Source organism: Ictalurus punctatus, chromosome 4 (genome assembly GCF_001660625.3).
Source record: "Ictalurus punctatus breed USDA103 chromosome 4, Coco_2.0, whole genome shotgun sequence".
In the NCBI taxonomy this organism is placed as follows: Eukaryota; Metazoa; Chordata; class Actinopteri; order Siluriformes; family Ictaluridae; genus Ictalurus; species Ictalurus punctatus.
In genome coordinates, this window is record NC_071284.1 from 6,939,485 (window position 1) to 6,956,769 (window position 17,285).

A 17,285-nucleotide genomic window follows, 5' to 3' on the forward strand; every position below is an offset into this window, starting at 1 on the left:
ATCATGAGTCGGTGTCTCTCAGTTTCCGGCTTCACACTGCTAAGCTGGCAAGATGGCGTCGGAACCGAACAAGACTGATATCCTTACAGTTTTTAAAAGACTGCGCTCGATTCCCACCAACAAGGTAAGCCCAGACGGACGCGGTGTCGGCGGTGTCAGAGCTCGGTTGTTGCGGTGTTTCTCGGTGTTGTGTGAATGCTGACTTTTTGGAAGCTGTATGATTACGTGTCCGTTAAGCCGGTTTGTGCTTCGGGCCTTTAACTCGGAGACTCGCCGAGTTAGCGGTAACGGCTCTAACCGGCCTGCTTCTCCTTCGGCTTTCGGCAGGAGAGTCAGTATCTCTCTGCGTGTGGATTCACGGATATCGAGTTCAGCTGAGTTTCTGAGTGTGTTGTCTTGTGTTGTGCTGTGATGAGGCTGTTTGTTCAGCTAGTTCTCCGGTTCTCTCTGCTCTCCTGGAGCTCTAGTCAAGTTTTCCATTCGCCACGTCGAGCTGTTCCATCACACAGAGCAAAAACTGCTGAAATAACCGAGCTAGCACAAACAACATGACATAAATATAGCAAAAGAAAGAAAACAAGCTAACAGCTTGGGAATTTTCATCGCTTATTTGCTAACGTTAGCATTTTATATCCAGTGAACCAGCTGTTTATTTTCTCCCATCATCATAATGAGGGACACGTTTGATGTTCATGATTAAATCTGTAACTCTTGATAGATTAGTTTAAGCCTGAATGATTTATAAATAAACTCGTTAGTTGTTAAAGACTCAATAATAACTCCTTACTCACTGTATAAGTATACTAAATCTCCACTGACATAATGCAGCTCTTCTGTATACATGTATAGTTTTAATCATTTTCAAAAACTTGAAAATGATTCAAAACTCAGCATATTAAAATAGGTATATAATGTTGTCTTAAGCCCTATTTGGATGGGATTAGATATTTAGACATTTTTATGGCGTGCACATGTCTGGATATTTTCTATAAAATGACCAGCAGAAATAACCACAGGTAATACACTATCCTGTCTAAACGGACATGTTGGTAAAACTTCCAAACCAGGGCTGAACTGATTTCCTGGTCACGTTACTATGAAACGTTTCACTTCCTTTGCTATTCCTTGGCAGACATTCTCTCTGTGGGCCACAAACCGTAGTGGTGGAGCTTATCATACTGATTGATAAAACACAAGCATTACACATTGGCTGATCTTTATTTAGATGATGAGCGTTGATTAAAGCTGGTTTTAGGCCCGAGCCATGCAGCATGGCATGATTAGCAATGCAGAACCTTTTAATGGTGTGTTATGAATAGGTTACTAGTGGCATACACTCACAGCAATGGCACGAAGTGCATTGTTAAAAAAATGTGCACAGAGCGATTGAAAAAATAAATAAACCAACAACCTGCATTAATGTTAACATCAGCAACACAGTAAGGAACTGCGCCACTTTAATCCTGAGCGCCATCGTGCTTATTGTGTTGCTGTATGTTCTGAATTGATGATGTAAATTGTGTTGTTTTACGTAATGCTGATGTCCAGGGAGTGTGTAGTTCTTAACTCCTGTGCAGTTCAGAGCTGAAAATAATGTTGTTACGTAATATAATTCACTATTTCAATTATTTAGAGATTTACATGTTGCATTGAATGCAAAGTTTGCATACTGTGTGTGTGTGTGTGTGTGTGTGTGTCCTGCTCATCTTTTAAACTCTGACATCCTTTCCCACAGGCCTGCTTTGACTGCGCTGCTAAGAACCCGAGCTGGGCCAGTATTTCTCACGGGGTTTTCCTTTGCATCGACTGCTCAGGGATTCATCGTTCTCTGGGCGTCCACCTGAGCTTCATTAGGTTCGTATCTATCCGTTAGACTGTGTTTAGATGATGTTGTGGACATGGAATCGAGTGTGAATCGCAGAAAATGATGTTTCCTATGTTTGTGTAGTCTGTTCAATTCATCTGAGAAGAATTGGTTTCAGTGTGGCTAGTCTAAAAAAACAAACCAAACATACTCTAGAATGACTTTCTGTAAACAAATACATACCATGTTAAAAATAGAATTGGGTAAGAAGTAAGAAGGAAAAGACTATATGAATGCGGAAGCTCCACAAACTAAAGCAATAGTTGGTGTATGTGGTGTACGTATGATGAATAAAACACTTTGGGATGTGCTGTTACAGGAAACTACTCAACTCTGGCTTACCAGTCATTTCGCTTCATGTCAGGTTGCTTCACACCACACCATCTTTTATCATTTTTCAGATAACAGCATATCCCAAGATGTTGTTTTTTGTTCCACAGAAATTTGTGGATTGTTTTTTTTACTTTTACGTTATTAAAGAATGTCAGATCATCATTTTTCTCCCTTGAGAGTTGCATCATTTTGGAATGATGTTTCTTTTTTCCTCACTGTTGTATAAGACAAAAAAAACCCAACAAAACACCGCAAAAGGAATAACTCTAATGCTAAATGAAAAATGTCGATTCAGCATGTGATTTTAGATGATCTAAAATTTTGATTAAGTCAACACCTTCTGACCAATCAGATTTGAGAATTCAACAGCACTGGAGATGCAAATCAAAATAAAGCGTAGTAGAGTTGACATTTCTTGCATCCGATGTAATTGTGAGCGTTGAGGAGTCTGAGTGGGTGATGGATATGGTTTTATTGCCTTCCTTTGCATTCTGCTGGTTTTCATAGAAACAATAGATCACAGTTGAGTATTTTAGAGCCAACTTTCTCTAACTGCTGTATGTGTGTGTCGCTCTCTCTCTCTCTCCCTCTCTCCCCTGCTGTTGTTATCATTAGGCCTGTTACAATTATTTCATAACTGCTTAATCACATTTATTTGAGCTCATCACGATTATTTCGTTTATTAGAACAACCAAATTGCTGCGTCATCATATTCAAATCATTATTCTAAGATAAAGGCCATGATCTGTGAACGATTTCTACTTGTTTTGTCACGCAGCACAAAAACTATTAGTGGAATTGTAAGTTAGTGACTCTCACTAAGACAAGCTGTATAAACCCAGAATAGTTATTACTGTAATCCATTGTTATTGCCCTGTAATCTGTGTATTTCAGTAATGGGTTCAGGATATTTTGGGTATTATTTGTGCTGCGTTTTACTTTGGAGTCTTTTGCAGTCTAAAAGGCAAAAGGAAATATAATTTCCAAGTGTTTAGCATTGATTAGCAGGTTTGTGTGCGTTATTATGCTGCTGTTATGCTTATATTATTAGTGGCAGTGAGTGTGTGCGAGTTGTGACCGGTACAGTTACTGGACCATTCAGATCTAAAGAAGTTCTGCACACTAAATATATCGATGTGCATATATACATATATGTATATGTGTGTATATGTGTGTGTGTGTATATATATATATATGTATATGTATATGTATGTGTGTGTGTGTGTGTATATATGTATATGTATATGTATATATATATATATATATATATATATATATATATATATATATATATATATATATATATATATATATATATATATATATGCAGTACAGTAAATATATGACTGTATATGGGTTTTAAAAAAATAACCAAACCCGAGATAAATCTTTTCTACAAAGCTGATGGTTTCACAGACCGTTCCGTTCCAGTGTTTCTTCTAGGCCTGTCACGATAATTACTTTATCGATTTACGGATTTATGTTGTGAATACACGCTTTCCGTAACAACGCACTAAAACATGGACAATGAATAACCAAAGCATAAAGAATTCACAACATTGTTAGAATAGTGTACTCATTGTAATGTTATTATTCCAGGAGATCAGGTTTTCACTACATGGACAGTTTTCACATGGCTTTGTTGATGCATGTTGATACATGGTGGTGTTGGTAGTTTTCACATGGTTTTGTTTAGGGATGCACCGAAATGGAAATTCTTGGCCGAAGCCGAATATAATGAAAAACTTGGCCGAAGGCCGAATACGGTTTTCCACATTTTTTTCCATTTGTTTTGCCATTTTTTTCACCATTTCATACATTAAATGGTCAAAATGTGCTTTTTACTATTTTGTCTTGCTTTTCAAAGAACAAAAACAAATATCAAAAACTACAATTTCAAAATATTTATTTAAAACTGAACATTTTTTTTCCCATTCCAGCAGGCATAGGCTACCAACAAGGCACAATATAACTTTAAATGAGTAAAATAAAAATATTTGTATGTGGTCATCTTTGAGCCCCCCCTTGAATAGCCGATGTTAGGCCTATAACTGGCTGCTGAAAGAATGTAACACTCTGTAGCCTACAAAAAAAAAGTTCATTAAAAAGTGCATTGACAAGAGTGCAAAAAATGGTCCGATTTGGTTCTATACGGCTGATTATATTGGGGATGTATACCGCTCGCGTCCCTGTACACCTCGCGGAGTATTATAGTAGATATAGTATAGTTAGAGGCGTTGTTGATGTTATGTTCCTTGATAGATTTAGTTAGTTTAAACTATAGATTAGTTCATTTAGTCCCCGCTGGTTTTTCCGCTCCCAGTCCATAGTACTAGTTCATGTTTCTTGTTTTGTGTTGTGACCCTGTTTTCTGTGACCGCGACTTTGATTCCTGCTTTGCCCTGTTTATGCCTGTTTGCCGATCGCCCGACCCTTTGCCTGTCTTGACTCTGTTTTTTGGATTACGATTTGGATTTGTCTGCCTGCCCTTAAATAAATACGTCTTTACCTGCTTCCGTACTCTAATCCCTTACGTCTCGCGACGTGACAGAATACTCCGGAACAGAAACAAAACAAACGCACGTGTCCATAGTAAACATCCGAAGAGCACGTAGCTTGTGCACGTAGCTCGTGCATGCGCGCGCCCCCTCATCGAGGTCGTGACATTCACGTGTCTCACTCTGGTTGCTAGGCTATTTGGTCACGTCATCAAACACGTCATTGTTCGGTCAAATTTATTCGGCCCCTTCACTTATTCGGCCGAACACCAGAAATGCTTTTTTTTTTTTTTTTTTTTTTTTTTGCGCTATTTTCGGACGAATAATTTCGGTTGCCGAACTTTCGGTGCATCCCTAGTTTTGTTGATGCGTGTTGATACATGGTGGTATTGGTAGTTTTCACATTGTTTTCTTGATAGATTTTGTTAATATATAAAATATATGAATATTTGGTTAATTTTTGCCTTTTCTCATCAATTAAAATCCAGTTGACTAATTAATTATTCACTGCCATTATATTCCAAGTAAATATGACATGATGAAATATTGACAAAATTTAAAGGATATTTTTGTCAGAAGACAAAAAAACCATGCTATTATATTATTGTTATATATGTGGCATAAAATGGTCTTAAAATGACAATATCGTTTATCGCAATTACTTCCGGGGCAATATATCCTCCAATAAAAGTAGTTATTGTAACATGCGTAATTACTTCGAAGATATTTACAAGAAAGCATGCATATTAAGGGAAAAATCAAGTTCTCAAGCACAAAATTAGTTATTCAGGATCGTGATCTGTGTTACAATTCTAACTTAATCACTATTGCATATTTTAGAATATCACTTTTCTCATTTAAAATTGCATTAGGTACGATTTGTAAAAAAAATAAATAGCTGTCTTAAGGTTTAATAGGTAGAGTTTTATAAGATTTGACTTTTTACCATTTTTTAAAATTTATTTTATAAACACTTCTTGAATCCCTGGCCCCCATTTTTACATGCTCACAAACCACCAGCTTTTATTGACTCGTGTGACGTGGTATTATTTCCAGATCTACAGAGTTGGACTCCAACTGGAGCTGGTTTCAGCTGAGATGTATGCAGGTTGGAGGAAATGCGAATGCGGTAAGTTCCCTTATTCATTCTTTACGAATTCTCGCACACCATCATGCAGGAAATGCACGACTGCCATATTAAATGGTGCTCTTTGTTGCTTTTTCCTCACAACACGGTCCGGCTGAAGATGGCGTTTTTCCGTCAGCACGGTTGCACTACCAACGACACCAACGCGAAATACAACAGCCGTGCCGCGCAGATGTACCGGGAGAAGATCAGACAGCTAGCCAATGCAGCGCTCTCCAAATACGGCACTGATGTAAGATATCTGTAGGAAATTTCTGTCTGTTTCAAGCGTGCAGCAGTTTGAAGTACACACACGTGTCTTATTGCACATATTGTAATGATACAGTAATGCTGTAATCATAAAGACTCTCCTGTGCTCATCTTAGGACTCCTTGTTCACTATATGCTCGTAACGAACCTCCTTCCAACACATTTTGTACTGTTTGACTTTACTCTTGTGTTGTCTCAGGGAATTTTCCCTCACCACTGTTGCCTCTGGCTTGCTCGTTAGGGAATTTAATCTACAGCCGTTTTTTTGTAAAGCTGCTTTGTGACAGTGTTTATAGTTAAAAGCACTATACAAATGACATTGAGTTGAGTGAATAGGTCAGACTGAAAAGGTTCGGTAGCTTTCGCCTTATTTATTTTTAACCTTTAAACTTACAACGGGGTATTCATTTTGAAGCATCTTATTCAATATTTTCTTTGAATTATTCTAAACCTGTAATGAAACTAGTAGGAAATACATGTAGTTACAAGAGTGAGAAATTTAACACTGATACAGTTGAACGGATCAAGTAAGATTTTTCTTATCCGTAATGTTGGATAAATAATATACTCATTCTGACATCATGATCTTTAAATTCTTCTGTATTTTCCCCCTGTTTTGTCAACTTTTTCCTAACCAGATTTACTGTGAGAATGTTTTTACAGCACAGGCTATGTCTATAAATAAGCCAGTTCAGTTTACAAAGGTAACGATTGCTAATGATTGCCAGAAATATGATTGCTGCTAATTGCTTCAACGTTAGTGCTAAGGCAACGAGGTAACCTACATTACATTACTGATGTGCAATAAACTTGAGAATCTAGATAACAAAGGACAAATTGATTAAATTACGAATGATTCAACATTTTGTAATCATCTCCCCCACATTCAATGTATTTCCATGGTTTATATCTTAAATCTGTTTCATGTTTCAGTTCCATTATCCCATATACACTACCAGTAAAAGGTTTATACACTCATTCTTTAGAATAATAATTCTACATTTTAGAATAATAGTCATCAAAACTCTGGAATAACACAAATAGAACTATGGGAATTATGTAATTCCAAATAAATCCAAATAATTTAATATTTTAGCATCTTTAAAGTAGATGCCCTTTTTTCCTAGAATTTCCAGAAATATATTCTTGGCATTTTCTCAACCGATTTCTTGAGGAATCTCCCTGAGATGCGTTTTAAACTGTATTAAAGGAGTTCCCACCTACGCTGGACTCTTATTGGCTGCTTTTCGCTCCGTCATCCTTTAAAAAAAAATATTTTTTGTAAATAAAATGTTAGTTTTCTAGTGAAAGAAATGAATATGTTGGCACAATTGTTTTTGTCTACAACACCGTTTTCAAACATTTAATCATACACCTTCAGATCAAAGGGTTTTTCTTTTGGAGTGTGTCTGAACTTTTGACTGGTAGTGTATGTTTACTTATGGGGCTCTAACTCATAGGACCCTAACTGTTACAGATATACCCAACCCTTGGAGTACATATTGTAAACAGTATTGTTGAGCAATCTAATCAGACTCTGAAATGGTTTCCACGTTCACAGCCTCGGTGAAACTTTGACCACGAGGCACAGTGTCCCTGGTTCAAACTCCACCTTACCTCAGTGTTACATAGTCAGGACTGACAGACTCTTATGTTATGATGAGTGTTACTTTATACTCTTTGTTTAGAATACTTTGCTGGAACAGGATGTACAGATGATGTGTGTATTTGCATTGTTGGTAACGGGAGTGTGATTTCTCACTCATCAGCTGTGGCTCGATAATTCAGGAAACACTCTGACCTCAGCGCCAGAGAAGAAAGAGACTGACTTCTTTGATGAGCACACTCAGGTAGGCCGCATGGAGTCATGACTCAAGTGTGGTGTGTTCTTTAGGTCGTAAAGACCATACACTCATGCCTTTGAATGCTTAAAACTAAACCACAGCCTGACTTCTGCATATTTGGCAGGCCGGCAACAGTTGGGACATGGCCTCTCCTTCACTATCGGAGCAGAACGGAACGATCACTGTTACTCCTCAGCTGGAGCAGGACAGCCCCAAAGTGTCAGAATCCGGCCCCACCCGTGAGTGTGCTTCCATACATGTTCTCCAGCTTCAGTGTTGAGGCATGTGCCAATAATCAGTGATGTGATACACAGCTATATTTAACACAGTGTTGTTGTGGGCACTTCAAAATGCTATCACTACTCCTGTGACCGTTAGGGAGGCAGCTATTTATTTATTTATTTATTTATTTTTAGATAATTACTGTCATTTGTCTTCTAAGAGTCTCTCTCTTTTTTTTTAATAAATAAACTTTCTGGCCCTGGTATTTTTTAACAACTGGTATTTTCCCCCCACTGGCTATCGATTCAGTTTTGAGTGCTCCAATCATATGGTTTTTGGTTCCTGGGTAAATTTGGCACAGATAGGATGTAATGGTATCAGCTCCATGCATTGCTGATTGGTTAGGCGTACGACATCACACAACGTGCAACGCCATACATACAGCCAAGCCCCAAATAAATTATTGCCTTTGTTGGTGTTTGTGCTTAAATAGAATTTCTCAAACAATTTACTAGCACAAACATTATTATGCACAAACTGCAGTGAATGAAAAGAAATTTCACTGGCCGATCAAATGGGATACAACTTTGTGATTTTTTTTAAAAATTTTTTATTTAATTTATTTTTTATTACAATTTTTTTTTGTTTAATCAGGCTTTCATCAATAATTGCTTAAATGAAAATAATTTGAGGATTTTTCAGTCTTACAATTTTGCAGCTTGATTGATTCATTGATGACATTTTGAAACCCTTTACTCGGTGACACAGCCAATATAAGCTGGTTAATAGCCGATCAGCTGAACGAACAAAGTTAACCATTTCTTACAAGTTGTGACTAATTTGTAACAAGGATGATCCAACCGCTTTTACTGCCGTCACTGTATCTGTTCCGGTTGTCTTTCTCAAGTAGGTGGAATATGAACATAAACCAATTTTTGTTTTTAATTGCAAGAGAAAAAAAAAGTCTTATTTCAGCCAAAGGTAGGTTTGTAATTCTGTTCACTCGGTGAGCATTACATGAAAGATTGAAAAACGCAGTGTGCCGAGCTTTGCAATAAATGAACTGTCCTGCTATTTGCGTTAATAGTGTTTGTATTTGTGTTAATATCGTTTTCTGTATCTCGCAGAACTGGATGAAGGACCCAGCATCGAGGGACTGAACACGGATGCAAAAGCCACTATAGGTGAGACTTTATCTTTTTAAAGTGTCTGTGCGTATGTACACATTAAACTATGCTTGTGGTCACAGTGGTATGGCATTTGTACACTTTTGGGGGCATGTAGGAATATCCCTGTGTTCACTCCTCTACCTCAGCAAATAAATCCCATATGCAGGTTAAGCCTTTCAACCATGTGAAATTTGCACATGACCCTGTTATCACTCTTGTATACAAACATGCCTACATAAGGACCTGACTACCATCACCAATTTTAACTAATAAAGATAACACTTACTATGTTGCTGCTATGTGTAATCGTATATGAATTATTTAGTTTGTAAACCTGCGCCCACTCCGGCCCTTTCTGGATAACATCGGACACCCCTGGATTAGATGCTTGCATTGGAATTTCACGTTTATAGTTAACATTAATGTTTATCAAAAAGTCTTCGAAGGCACCCGTCTATCCGTAATCAAAAACCAAACTTTAAAGTCCTTGTTAGTGATGTAAGCACTAGGCTTAGCAGAAGAATGCATGAAATCGCAGAAAAGATTACTGCTTAAAAAGATTATTTGCCTACAGCTTTGTTTCCTGGATTTGTGTCACTCAGCTCATTCTGTTCTGGCTAATCTTGCTCAAACAAAAGACAGCTCCACCTCACTTGCATGGGGAAGCCCCTTTAATATACATGGGATGTGCTGCTCAGCCTAAGAAAATGTTGGTTACTTTAGCCTGAAATCTGTCCCTGATTCTGGAAGTGTTCAAGAACGCAAGTGGCCTCTAAAAGTCTGTTTTGAACCAACATTTGACCTGTAACTGGTTAGACAAATGATAGGCAGCTTGAACAGGACCTTGGACTCCAAAAAAACAGGGGAAAAAAGAGAAGGAAAATGTTTCACCTGTTATCCACATCCGAAAAAGCAGCTCATATAAGAGAAAACTGCACTCCCGTGTATGCCATTTTCCAGTGGAACATCAGCAGTGATAATTCCACTACACCAACAAGACCGCAAAAAGGGTTGTCACTACCTCGCACCTGCTTTTATACCATTTTAAACGTCACATCCAGTTACATTTCTTTTTCTCCATATTCATGATGCAGTTCCACACTTTCACCAATCACTTGCATTCAGAATTTTCTTTGGTTTTGCTTCACTCCACAGCCTGTATGTTTGACCTTGATCCGACCCATCTGCCATCATAGCCATGGGTTCTTCTTTACCTGAGGTTGATTTTGTGAACTCAGTTCCTGCTGCTTGTCTGGCACCAATCTGTGCCCTCTATGTGACTCTCCTACAGGACATTTAAGACTTAATCTTCACCTTTCTTAACAAAATTGCACCAAAATAAAATTCATTTACACGTCTCCTTATAACATAACATAACACAGTATGGTTGTGACCATGTAGGAACGTAAAACTCTTTCCAACAATGGGAACAAATTATGGCGGTCTCGTATCATTTGATTCTCTTGAGTAACAGTGATATCTGCTCTGTTAATGTAGACAACTCGATGAGATTGGCGTCTGACGAGCCACAGCCTCTTAAAGGTGATTTGAGTGGTTTGGAATTGGCCTCTTGGCTGGCTGCATACAGCAGCATGTTCCTCTGCATGATTCACGCTTGGGTGGATTGTAACCCACCTGCTTTGATCTCGCCTGTCTTCAAATACTCATCATTACACTTGTAGCCCCCCTCACCTCTTATTACTGTCTGAATTGCGACCTTAACGTCTTTGCCAGTGAAGTTTTAACAAGTTTGCTGCTAATGGCTTTTGTAACCCTGTTGCAAGGTGATGAGCTCTGAAGTGGCTCGCAAAGTCTAACATGCCATTACATTTCAATTTTTACGCAGCTTTCTTTGCTTATAGTCTTGTGTAATTGAATTCAAGTCAAATACTAAAGGAAAAGAGATCCCAAATAAGCCAACTTTTTAACCTTCGGTTATGACTTTAGGTGGACTTTAGAATTGAATCTGAAAGCCTGTCCCATCAGTTGCAGTAGCCAAACTCTAAAGTGCACACATATAGTGCATTAGTCCTAGCAGTGATGTCATCAAAAGTGCTTTAGCAGCGAGGTCAGACCTCTCTGGACTGCGAGCTTGTTATCTTAAAAGTCTTTCTGAATATGGCCGATGCACACGGAGGTCCACTGAGAATTAATGTGCCGGTATAATGAGATTAGGCATGCTTTCTTTCTCGTTCAGTATATGGAGTGCATATTTGCCTGCGTGGTTAATCAGGCCTAACTTCTCCATTTGTTCCGTTTAGTGGGTCTCTGAAGGCTCAGGCTTCATTTATCCCGATTGTGTGAAGTTGGGCATGCCTTGAAATGAGTGTCATTAGTGCCATCAATACTAATATGGTGGTGTATTATATCGAGAACTGCAGCCTAGGTCTGTTATTTCTGCACAGTTGCTTTTTGCTGGCTTGGGTTTTCATAAAGCTCAAACTAATAGTGCTATCCTGTAAGTGATAAACAGGAAGACACATTAACAAAACATGCATTTTTTTTTTTTTTTTTTTTTTTTTTAAATAGATGTGAGACCTTCGATTATTGGAAAGAAGAAGCCAGTTGCTGCAAAGAAAGGGGTAGGTTTTATGATTTTGAGCACCTTTTTATCCATCCAAGTCTCATTTGTTGATGCACCACTCTCGGTTCACCAGCAGGTGTCAGTCTCGTATCAAACCTTGCTGCTCAGACTAAACCTAAGCATGGACAGGAACGCTAATGTTGCTAGGAGCTTAAACAAACTCATTACTAATAGCACATTCACAAGTATGGGCTTCTTAAATAAGTAAAGTTGGAGAAGCTGTAGATCTACATCAGAGTGGTTCTTTATGATCATTAATGCAAATTCATCACCTCTACTTTAGTCTTTGTCCTGATGCATATTTTGCTATGTCCATAGCTTGGGGCTAAGAAGGGTCTCGGGGCCCAGAAAGTGAGCAGCAAGAGCTTCAACGAGGTGGAGAAGCAGGCACAGGTGGCCGAAAAGATGAGAGAGGAGCAGGCTGCCGAGGCTAAGAAACAGGCTGAGGAGTCAATGTGAGTTCACAAAGAACACAGAGAAAACTGAGATATTGTTTCTGTGGAGGTTTTGAGTCATCTAAGTCATTTAAAGTCAAGGCAGCTTGAATGTGGAAAGTTTGGAGTTTATAGAGATGCTTTGAACCGGTACCACTTTAAAGCTGCAGTACTGACCTTTTGCCTCTCTATCGCCATCTCTGTTTGAAACAAATATTGCAAGTTACTTGCCGAGTTGTTATTATTATTATTATTATTATTATTATTATTATTATTATTATTATTTTTAACGTGGGTTGTGCTAAGGCACTGCTCCTCTGCACGGTTGAATCTGATGGTTTGAGGTACGTATAGATTATACGTATATTAGCTCCAATATTTGACAACGGAGGTGGCGGCATATACGGCTTTCTTGGAGTAGAGGTGACTTTTTCTCTCTCTCTCTCTCTCATAGCTAGCAGAAAATAAGTGCAACACTGACCAGAGCAAAACAAACAAACAAACAAACAAACAAAAAAACAACATAGGAAACTTGATACCTAGCTGAATCAAGCGAACAAATGCGCTAATGTTAGCTATCTACTTACTGAGCCACTGAAATGTCTTACCTGTTCAGCAGAAAAAAGCCATCTCTGTGTCAGTCTTCAGTCCCTTCAGATTTCCGAGTAGTGGCCACCTCTCAAAAGTCATGCCGTTATTTATTCTCGTTTTAGCACGGGCTCGGTCGCTTTCCCTTTTTGACTGCAGGCTCTTCATAGTTCGAGACTTCTTGGTTTTGACAACAGCTGATTAAGCCAGATGTCAATGATGATGGCATTTTTAGAACTATCCAGATTAAAGCAGCCATCTAGATGAAGAGTTTAAATTCTAACTGCTGTGAAAGCAAGCTACAAACACTCCACCATCCCCAGCCATTCATTCTGTTTACGTACGTGACGTAACCACGCAAAGATGAATTTCCCCCAAAATCTGACCCGACAGCTCAAAGTATAGATCATTATTATTAAAAGCTTACCGTTGCAAATCGGTGTAAGGTGACTGTTTTGAACACTGTTTGTTTATGCACTTGACATTGACATTTATGGCATCTGGACGACACCTTATCCAAAGTGACTTACATTTATCTCATTTGTACAACCGAGCAGTCGAGGATTAAGGGCCTTGCTCAAGCAAGCAGTGGCAGCTTGGCGGTGCAGGGGTTTGAACTCGCAACCTTCCGAGCAGAAGTCCAGCATCTTAACCACTGAGCTACCACTGCCCATACTTGCTCAGTAATTGATTTTTTTTTTTTTTCATTTTTAATCAGAAAAGTTTGGTACAGCATCTTGAGATTAATTGAAACCAAATAGTTATCCAAATAGATAATCTGAGGTGCTTAATCATTTAAAAATGTCAAGATGTCCAATTTTATATGCTGAGACACTGAAGTGCTCCTTGTGGATGGTTGAACATATCCTTTACTAATGAATGCAAGCGTGCTCTTACCGACTGGAAGTATTTGGCATGAGCAAGATAGAGGTCAGATGGAGTCAGTATGTGCAAGGATGTGAGCGAGATTCTCAGATAGCAGAAAAAGTGTCCCAGTTTTAAATATTGCTTTCTTAAATAATATATACAGTACCCTCCTAATATTGGCACCCTTGGTAAATATGAGCAAAGGAAGCAGTGAAAAATTGTCTTTATTGTTTTAAGCTTTGATCTTTTGTTCCCAAAATCCTCTTATGGATATATGGATTATGAATGACTAAGGGAATTTGGCCTATGTGTTACCTCATATTTATACCTCTGTGAAACAGGAAGTCATGTTTGAACAAGTTCCTGTTCCTACTCACCCAGGTGTGCTCAAGAAAATGTCAAATATCACTGGGAATATACTTCAAATATATTCCTCTTATGAATTCATAGGGGTGCCAATAATTGTTGCACACCTATATTTAACACAGATTTTTTGATAAACCTGTGTTTTGTTTGCAGATGTTTCACTGATATTCATGAGAGCAATAGGCAATTTTTCACAGTCTACTCTGCCCATATTTACCAAGGGTGCCAATATTAGTGGAGGGCACTGTATCAGCCCAAAAAATGTAATATAAATGTATGTTACAATGGTGTGGAATTCATACTTATGGAACTGATTGAATATGAATGTTCTTTATTCAAACACTCTGTTGTGTTTTGTTGGTTCAGTGTGGCATCAATGCGTCTGGCCTACAAAGAGCTGGAGATTGACAGGAAGATGGAAGAGAAAAGGTTGCAGAACCTGGAGGGGAAGAAGAGGGAGCAGGCTGAGAGGCTTGGCATGGGCTTAGGAACCAGGAGGTAACTTTATATCCTCTGTCATCTGTTACTCATTCTACATTCTGCAATTTTTTTTTTTTTTTTTTTTTTTTTTTTTTTTTTTTTTTTTTTTTTTATATAAAGGTATGTTGACCAGCTGAGACATGTTTGGTGTCTAACTTGTTTGCTTCTTTAGTTTTGCACCAGAGCTATGTTAAGGGTAGTGTAGCCAACCTATTTTAGCATAGGGCTGGGAGATATTGCAAACAAAAAATTGAGAAAAAACTATTATTATTTTTTTAGTTCTTATGTAATGCAATTGAAAAATTATGCAATTTATTTATGAAATGTTTTATTTTTTCTTACTTAGAATGGGCTTTAGAAAATGTAGGTGTGCAAACACACCATTTAGAGAAAATAGTGCAACGATCCTTTTAAACAAAGGATACAAGCTCATTCCTCAGTGAAGTGCTGTTTATCTCTATTCTGGCGTTTTTTGGAGTATCGCAGGCTGTAGGAAGCATTCAGCAAGTTAAGAAGGCTGTGCTTTTCCTTTGTATTGGTTTAAAATTCTAAATCGCATTTATGGAGCTTTTTTTTTATTATTATTAAAAATGTTTAACATTATATCTAAACATGTAAAATCTCGATTAGAACATTCTGAAAATCACGTTAAACCATCTGTTCGAATGAATTGTGTTAATTGCAGCACTTTAGCATCATAAATTTAGCATCTGTTTCACACCTTTTGGTGTTAATGTGTACATAATCAAATATATATTGATGTGAGAGAAATATGTAGTTGCAAGACTAAAGAAGCAAATGTTCGACACCGAACATGTCAATGGGTTTGTTAGTAAGCCCTGATGTGCTGGGTGGGAAAGGAAAAGTGCCGAATATGCACTGGACGGTTTAAACACCGATCTAGATATAGTTTCCACAGATTGTCGTGCTAAAGTAAAGAAGATAAAACTTGTGCATCTCGTTTTTTTATTTCTTTCTTCTCCAGTGTTGTGTCACACTCTGTGATGTCAGAGATGCAGGTGATTGAGCAGGAGACCCCCGTGAACTCAAAGTCCTCCTCTCGCTCCCGACTGGACATGTTTGATGAGCCTGGGTTTACCTCTGGACCACCAAAGTAAGTGGCAGGGCTGAGCTGTCAATCAGCACACTTGTTTGTCCCCCAACATCCCAAGGGCTACATCGTGCTTAAGCAAACACACTGGCAGGTGCTGATTGTTTACCGTGTCACACAACATGTACTGCCATGTACATAGAAAATGTGTTGCACCAAATCTAAATTCTGTTCTTGTTTTTTTTTGCACGTGCAGTGAAAATTTTTTCCCCTCAAAGTCTTACGTGTGTGTGTTGTGCCATGGCAGGTACAAGGACAACCCCTTCACTACAGGAGACAGCTTTGGCTCACGGTGGGATTCTGATTCAGGCTCCGCCTCCTTCTCCTCCTCTTGGGCTCTAGAGAAGGAGGAGCCCAAAGAGACTGAAGTGACCATCTCAAGCATCCAGCCAATCGGGGAAAGGTTTGTTAAGACTACAGACATACAAACGTATATTGAATTTTGTATATTATTGGCCTGACATTTCTAGATAAAATATCAGCAGTGTAGAATTGTCACGGACTTTAAATGGATGGTTGAGAGATTTGTGTGGCGCGTCTCAGGTTGCCCAGCAGAAGGAAACCGGAAGCTTCCGTGTCCGTCGCAGAGTCCAGCGAGGCACGGCAGAAGTTTGCTAATGCTAAAGCGATCTCGTCTGACATGTTCTTTGGGCGTGAGAGCAATGCTGAGGTACCGACACAGCTCGCATATACCTGTTCACCTGTTCAAATAAAAATTAATTGCTTGTTAATGAATCAACCTTAAGATCAACCTTAATGTCAGGCATTTTGTTTGGTTAAACTGGGTGTCCCTCAGAGCTCTTTAATGCGTGTTTCAGTATGAGGCCAAGGCTCGTCTGGAGAGCATGTCCGGCAGCACATCTATTAGCTCGGCCGATCTGTTCGGGGATGGAAGCAGCCGCTCGACAGGTGAGCGCCACTGTTTTATGGAATATTGTTTGCAATTGAAAGATAGACCACGTGTGCTTATACTGATAGAGTTGTGTTTGTGTGTTCTGTAGGGGGATCAGGATTCGAGGGTGTGCTTCCCTCTGGACCGGACATGGCCCAGTTTAAGCAGGGCGTGAAGACCGTGGCTGGAAAAATGGCCGTGCTGGCTAACGGGGTCATGAACACCATTCAGGTGAGTCACATCGGAACGAGTAGTCTGACTGTCTTGAATTGTGACAAACAGGTCTGACAAAAACTTTAATGCTGTACAAGTCGCGCACAGTTTAGTGTTTTCCCGATATCATAAAACCTGATGCAAGACACACACATCAACGATTACACTCATTCGAGTTAGGAAGCGATTGAGACTGAATCGCACAACAGCTACCAATCAGGGAGGGTGAAGGCTAACACGTGCTAACTCTGAGACACGTGAAGCTAGCTAACCATGCGACGCACTAAGAGGATGCGAGCTCACAGATGCTCATGATTGGTTAGTGTTGCTGTGATCGACAGGGGAGAGAGAGTAACGAGGGAGAGCGGCCAGTTACACTGCAGCCACAGATGGCTAGCATCATCAGGATTTTAATTCCTGACAA

General features: G+C 38.9%; 1 protein-coding gene across 2 annotated transcripts in view; it reads left to right on the top strand.

Annotated features, from left to right (window-relative positions):
* arfgap2 (ADP-ribosylation factor GTPase activating protein 2) overlaps nucleotides 1-17,285 on the top strand; it is a 19,650-nt gene continuing 2,365 nt past the window's right edge. Inside the window, exons 1-16 of one of the 2 annotated variants that reach the window (XM_017465869.3) lie at nucleotides 1-124; nucleotides 1,736-1,854; nucleotides 5,752-5,824; nucleotides 5,943-6,074; nucleotides 7,861-7,941; nucleotides 8,060-8,174; nucleotides 9,285-9,341; nucleotides 10,824-10,868; nucleotides 11,856-11,908; nucleotides 12,229-12,365; nucleotides 14,532-14,663; nucleotides 15,631-15,759; nucleotides 16,004-16,159; nucleotides 16,300-16,426; nucleotides 16,575-16,665; nucleotides 16,758-16,879. In XM_017465869.3, coding sequence (XP_017321358.1) covers nucleotides 53-124; nucleotides 1,736-1,854; nucleotides 5,752-5,824; nucleotides 5,943-6,074; nucleotides 7,861-7,941; nucleotides 8,060-8,174; nucleotides 9,285-9,341; nucleotides 10,824-10,868; nucleotides 11,856-11,908; nucleotides 12,229-12,365; nucleotides 14,532-14,663; nucleotides 15,631-15,759; nucleotides 16,004-16,159; nucleotides 16,300-16,426; nucleotides 16,575-16,665; nucleotides 16,758-16,879 — 1,641 coding nt within the window. In that variant the 5' untranslated portion in view covers nucleotides 1-52. The remainder of the gene's footprint in view (nucleotides 125-1,735; nucleotides 1,855-5,751; nucleotides 5,825-5,942; nucleotides 6,075-7,860; nucleotides 7,942-8,059; nucleotides 8,175-9,284; nucleotides 9,342-10,823; nucleotides 10,869-11,855; nucleotides 11,909-12,228; nucleotides 12,366-14,531; nucleotides 14,664-15,630; nucleotides 15,760-16,003; nucleotides 16,160-16,299; nucleotides 16,427-16,574; nucleotides 16,666-16,757; nucleotides 16,880-17,285) is intronic. The other variant, XM_017465870.3, reaches the window with a different exon arrangement.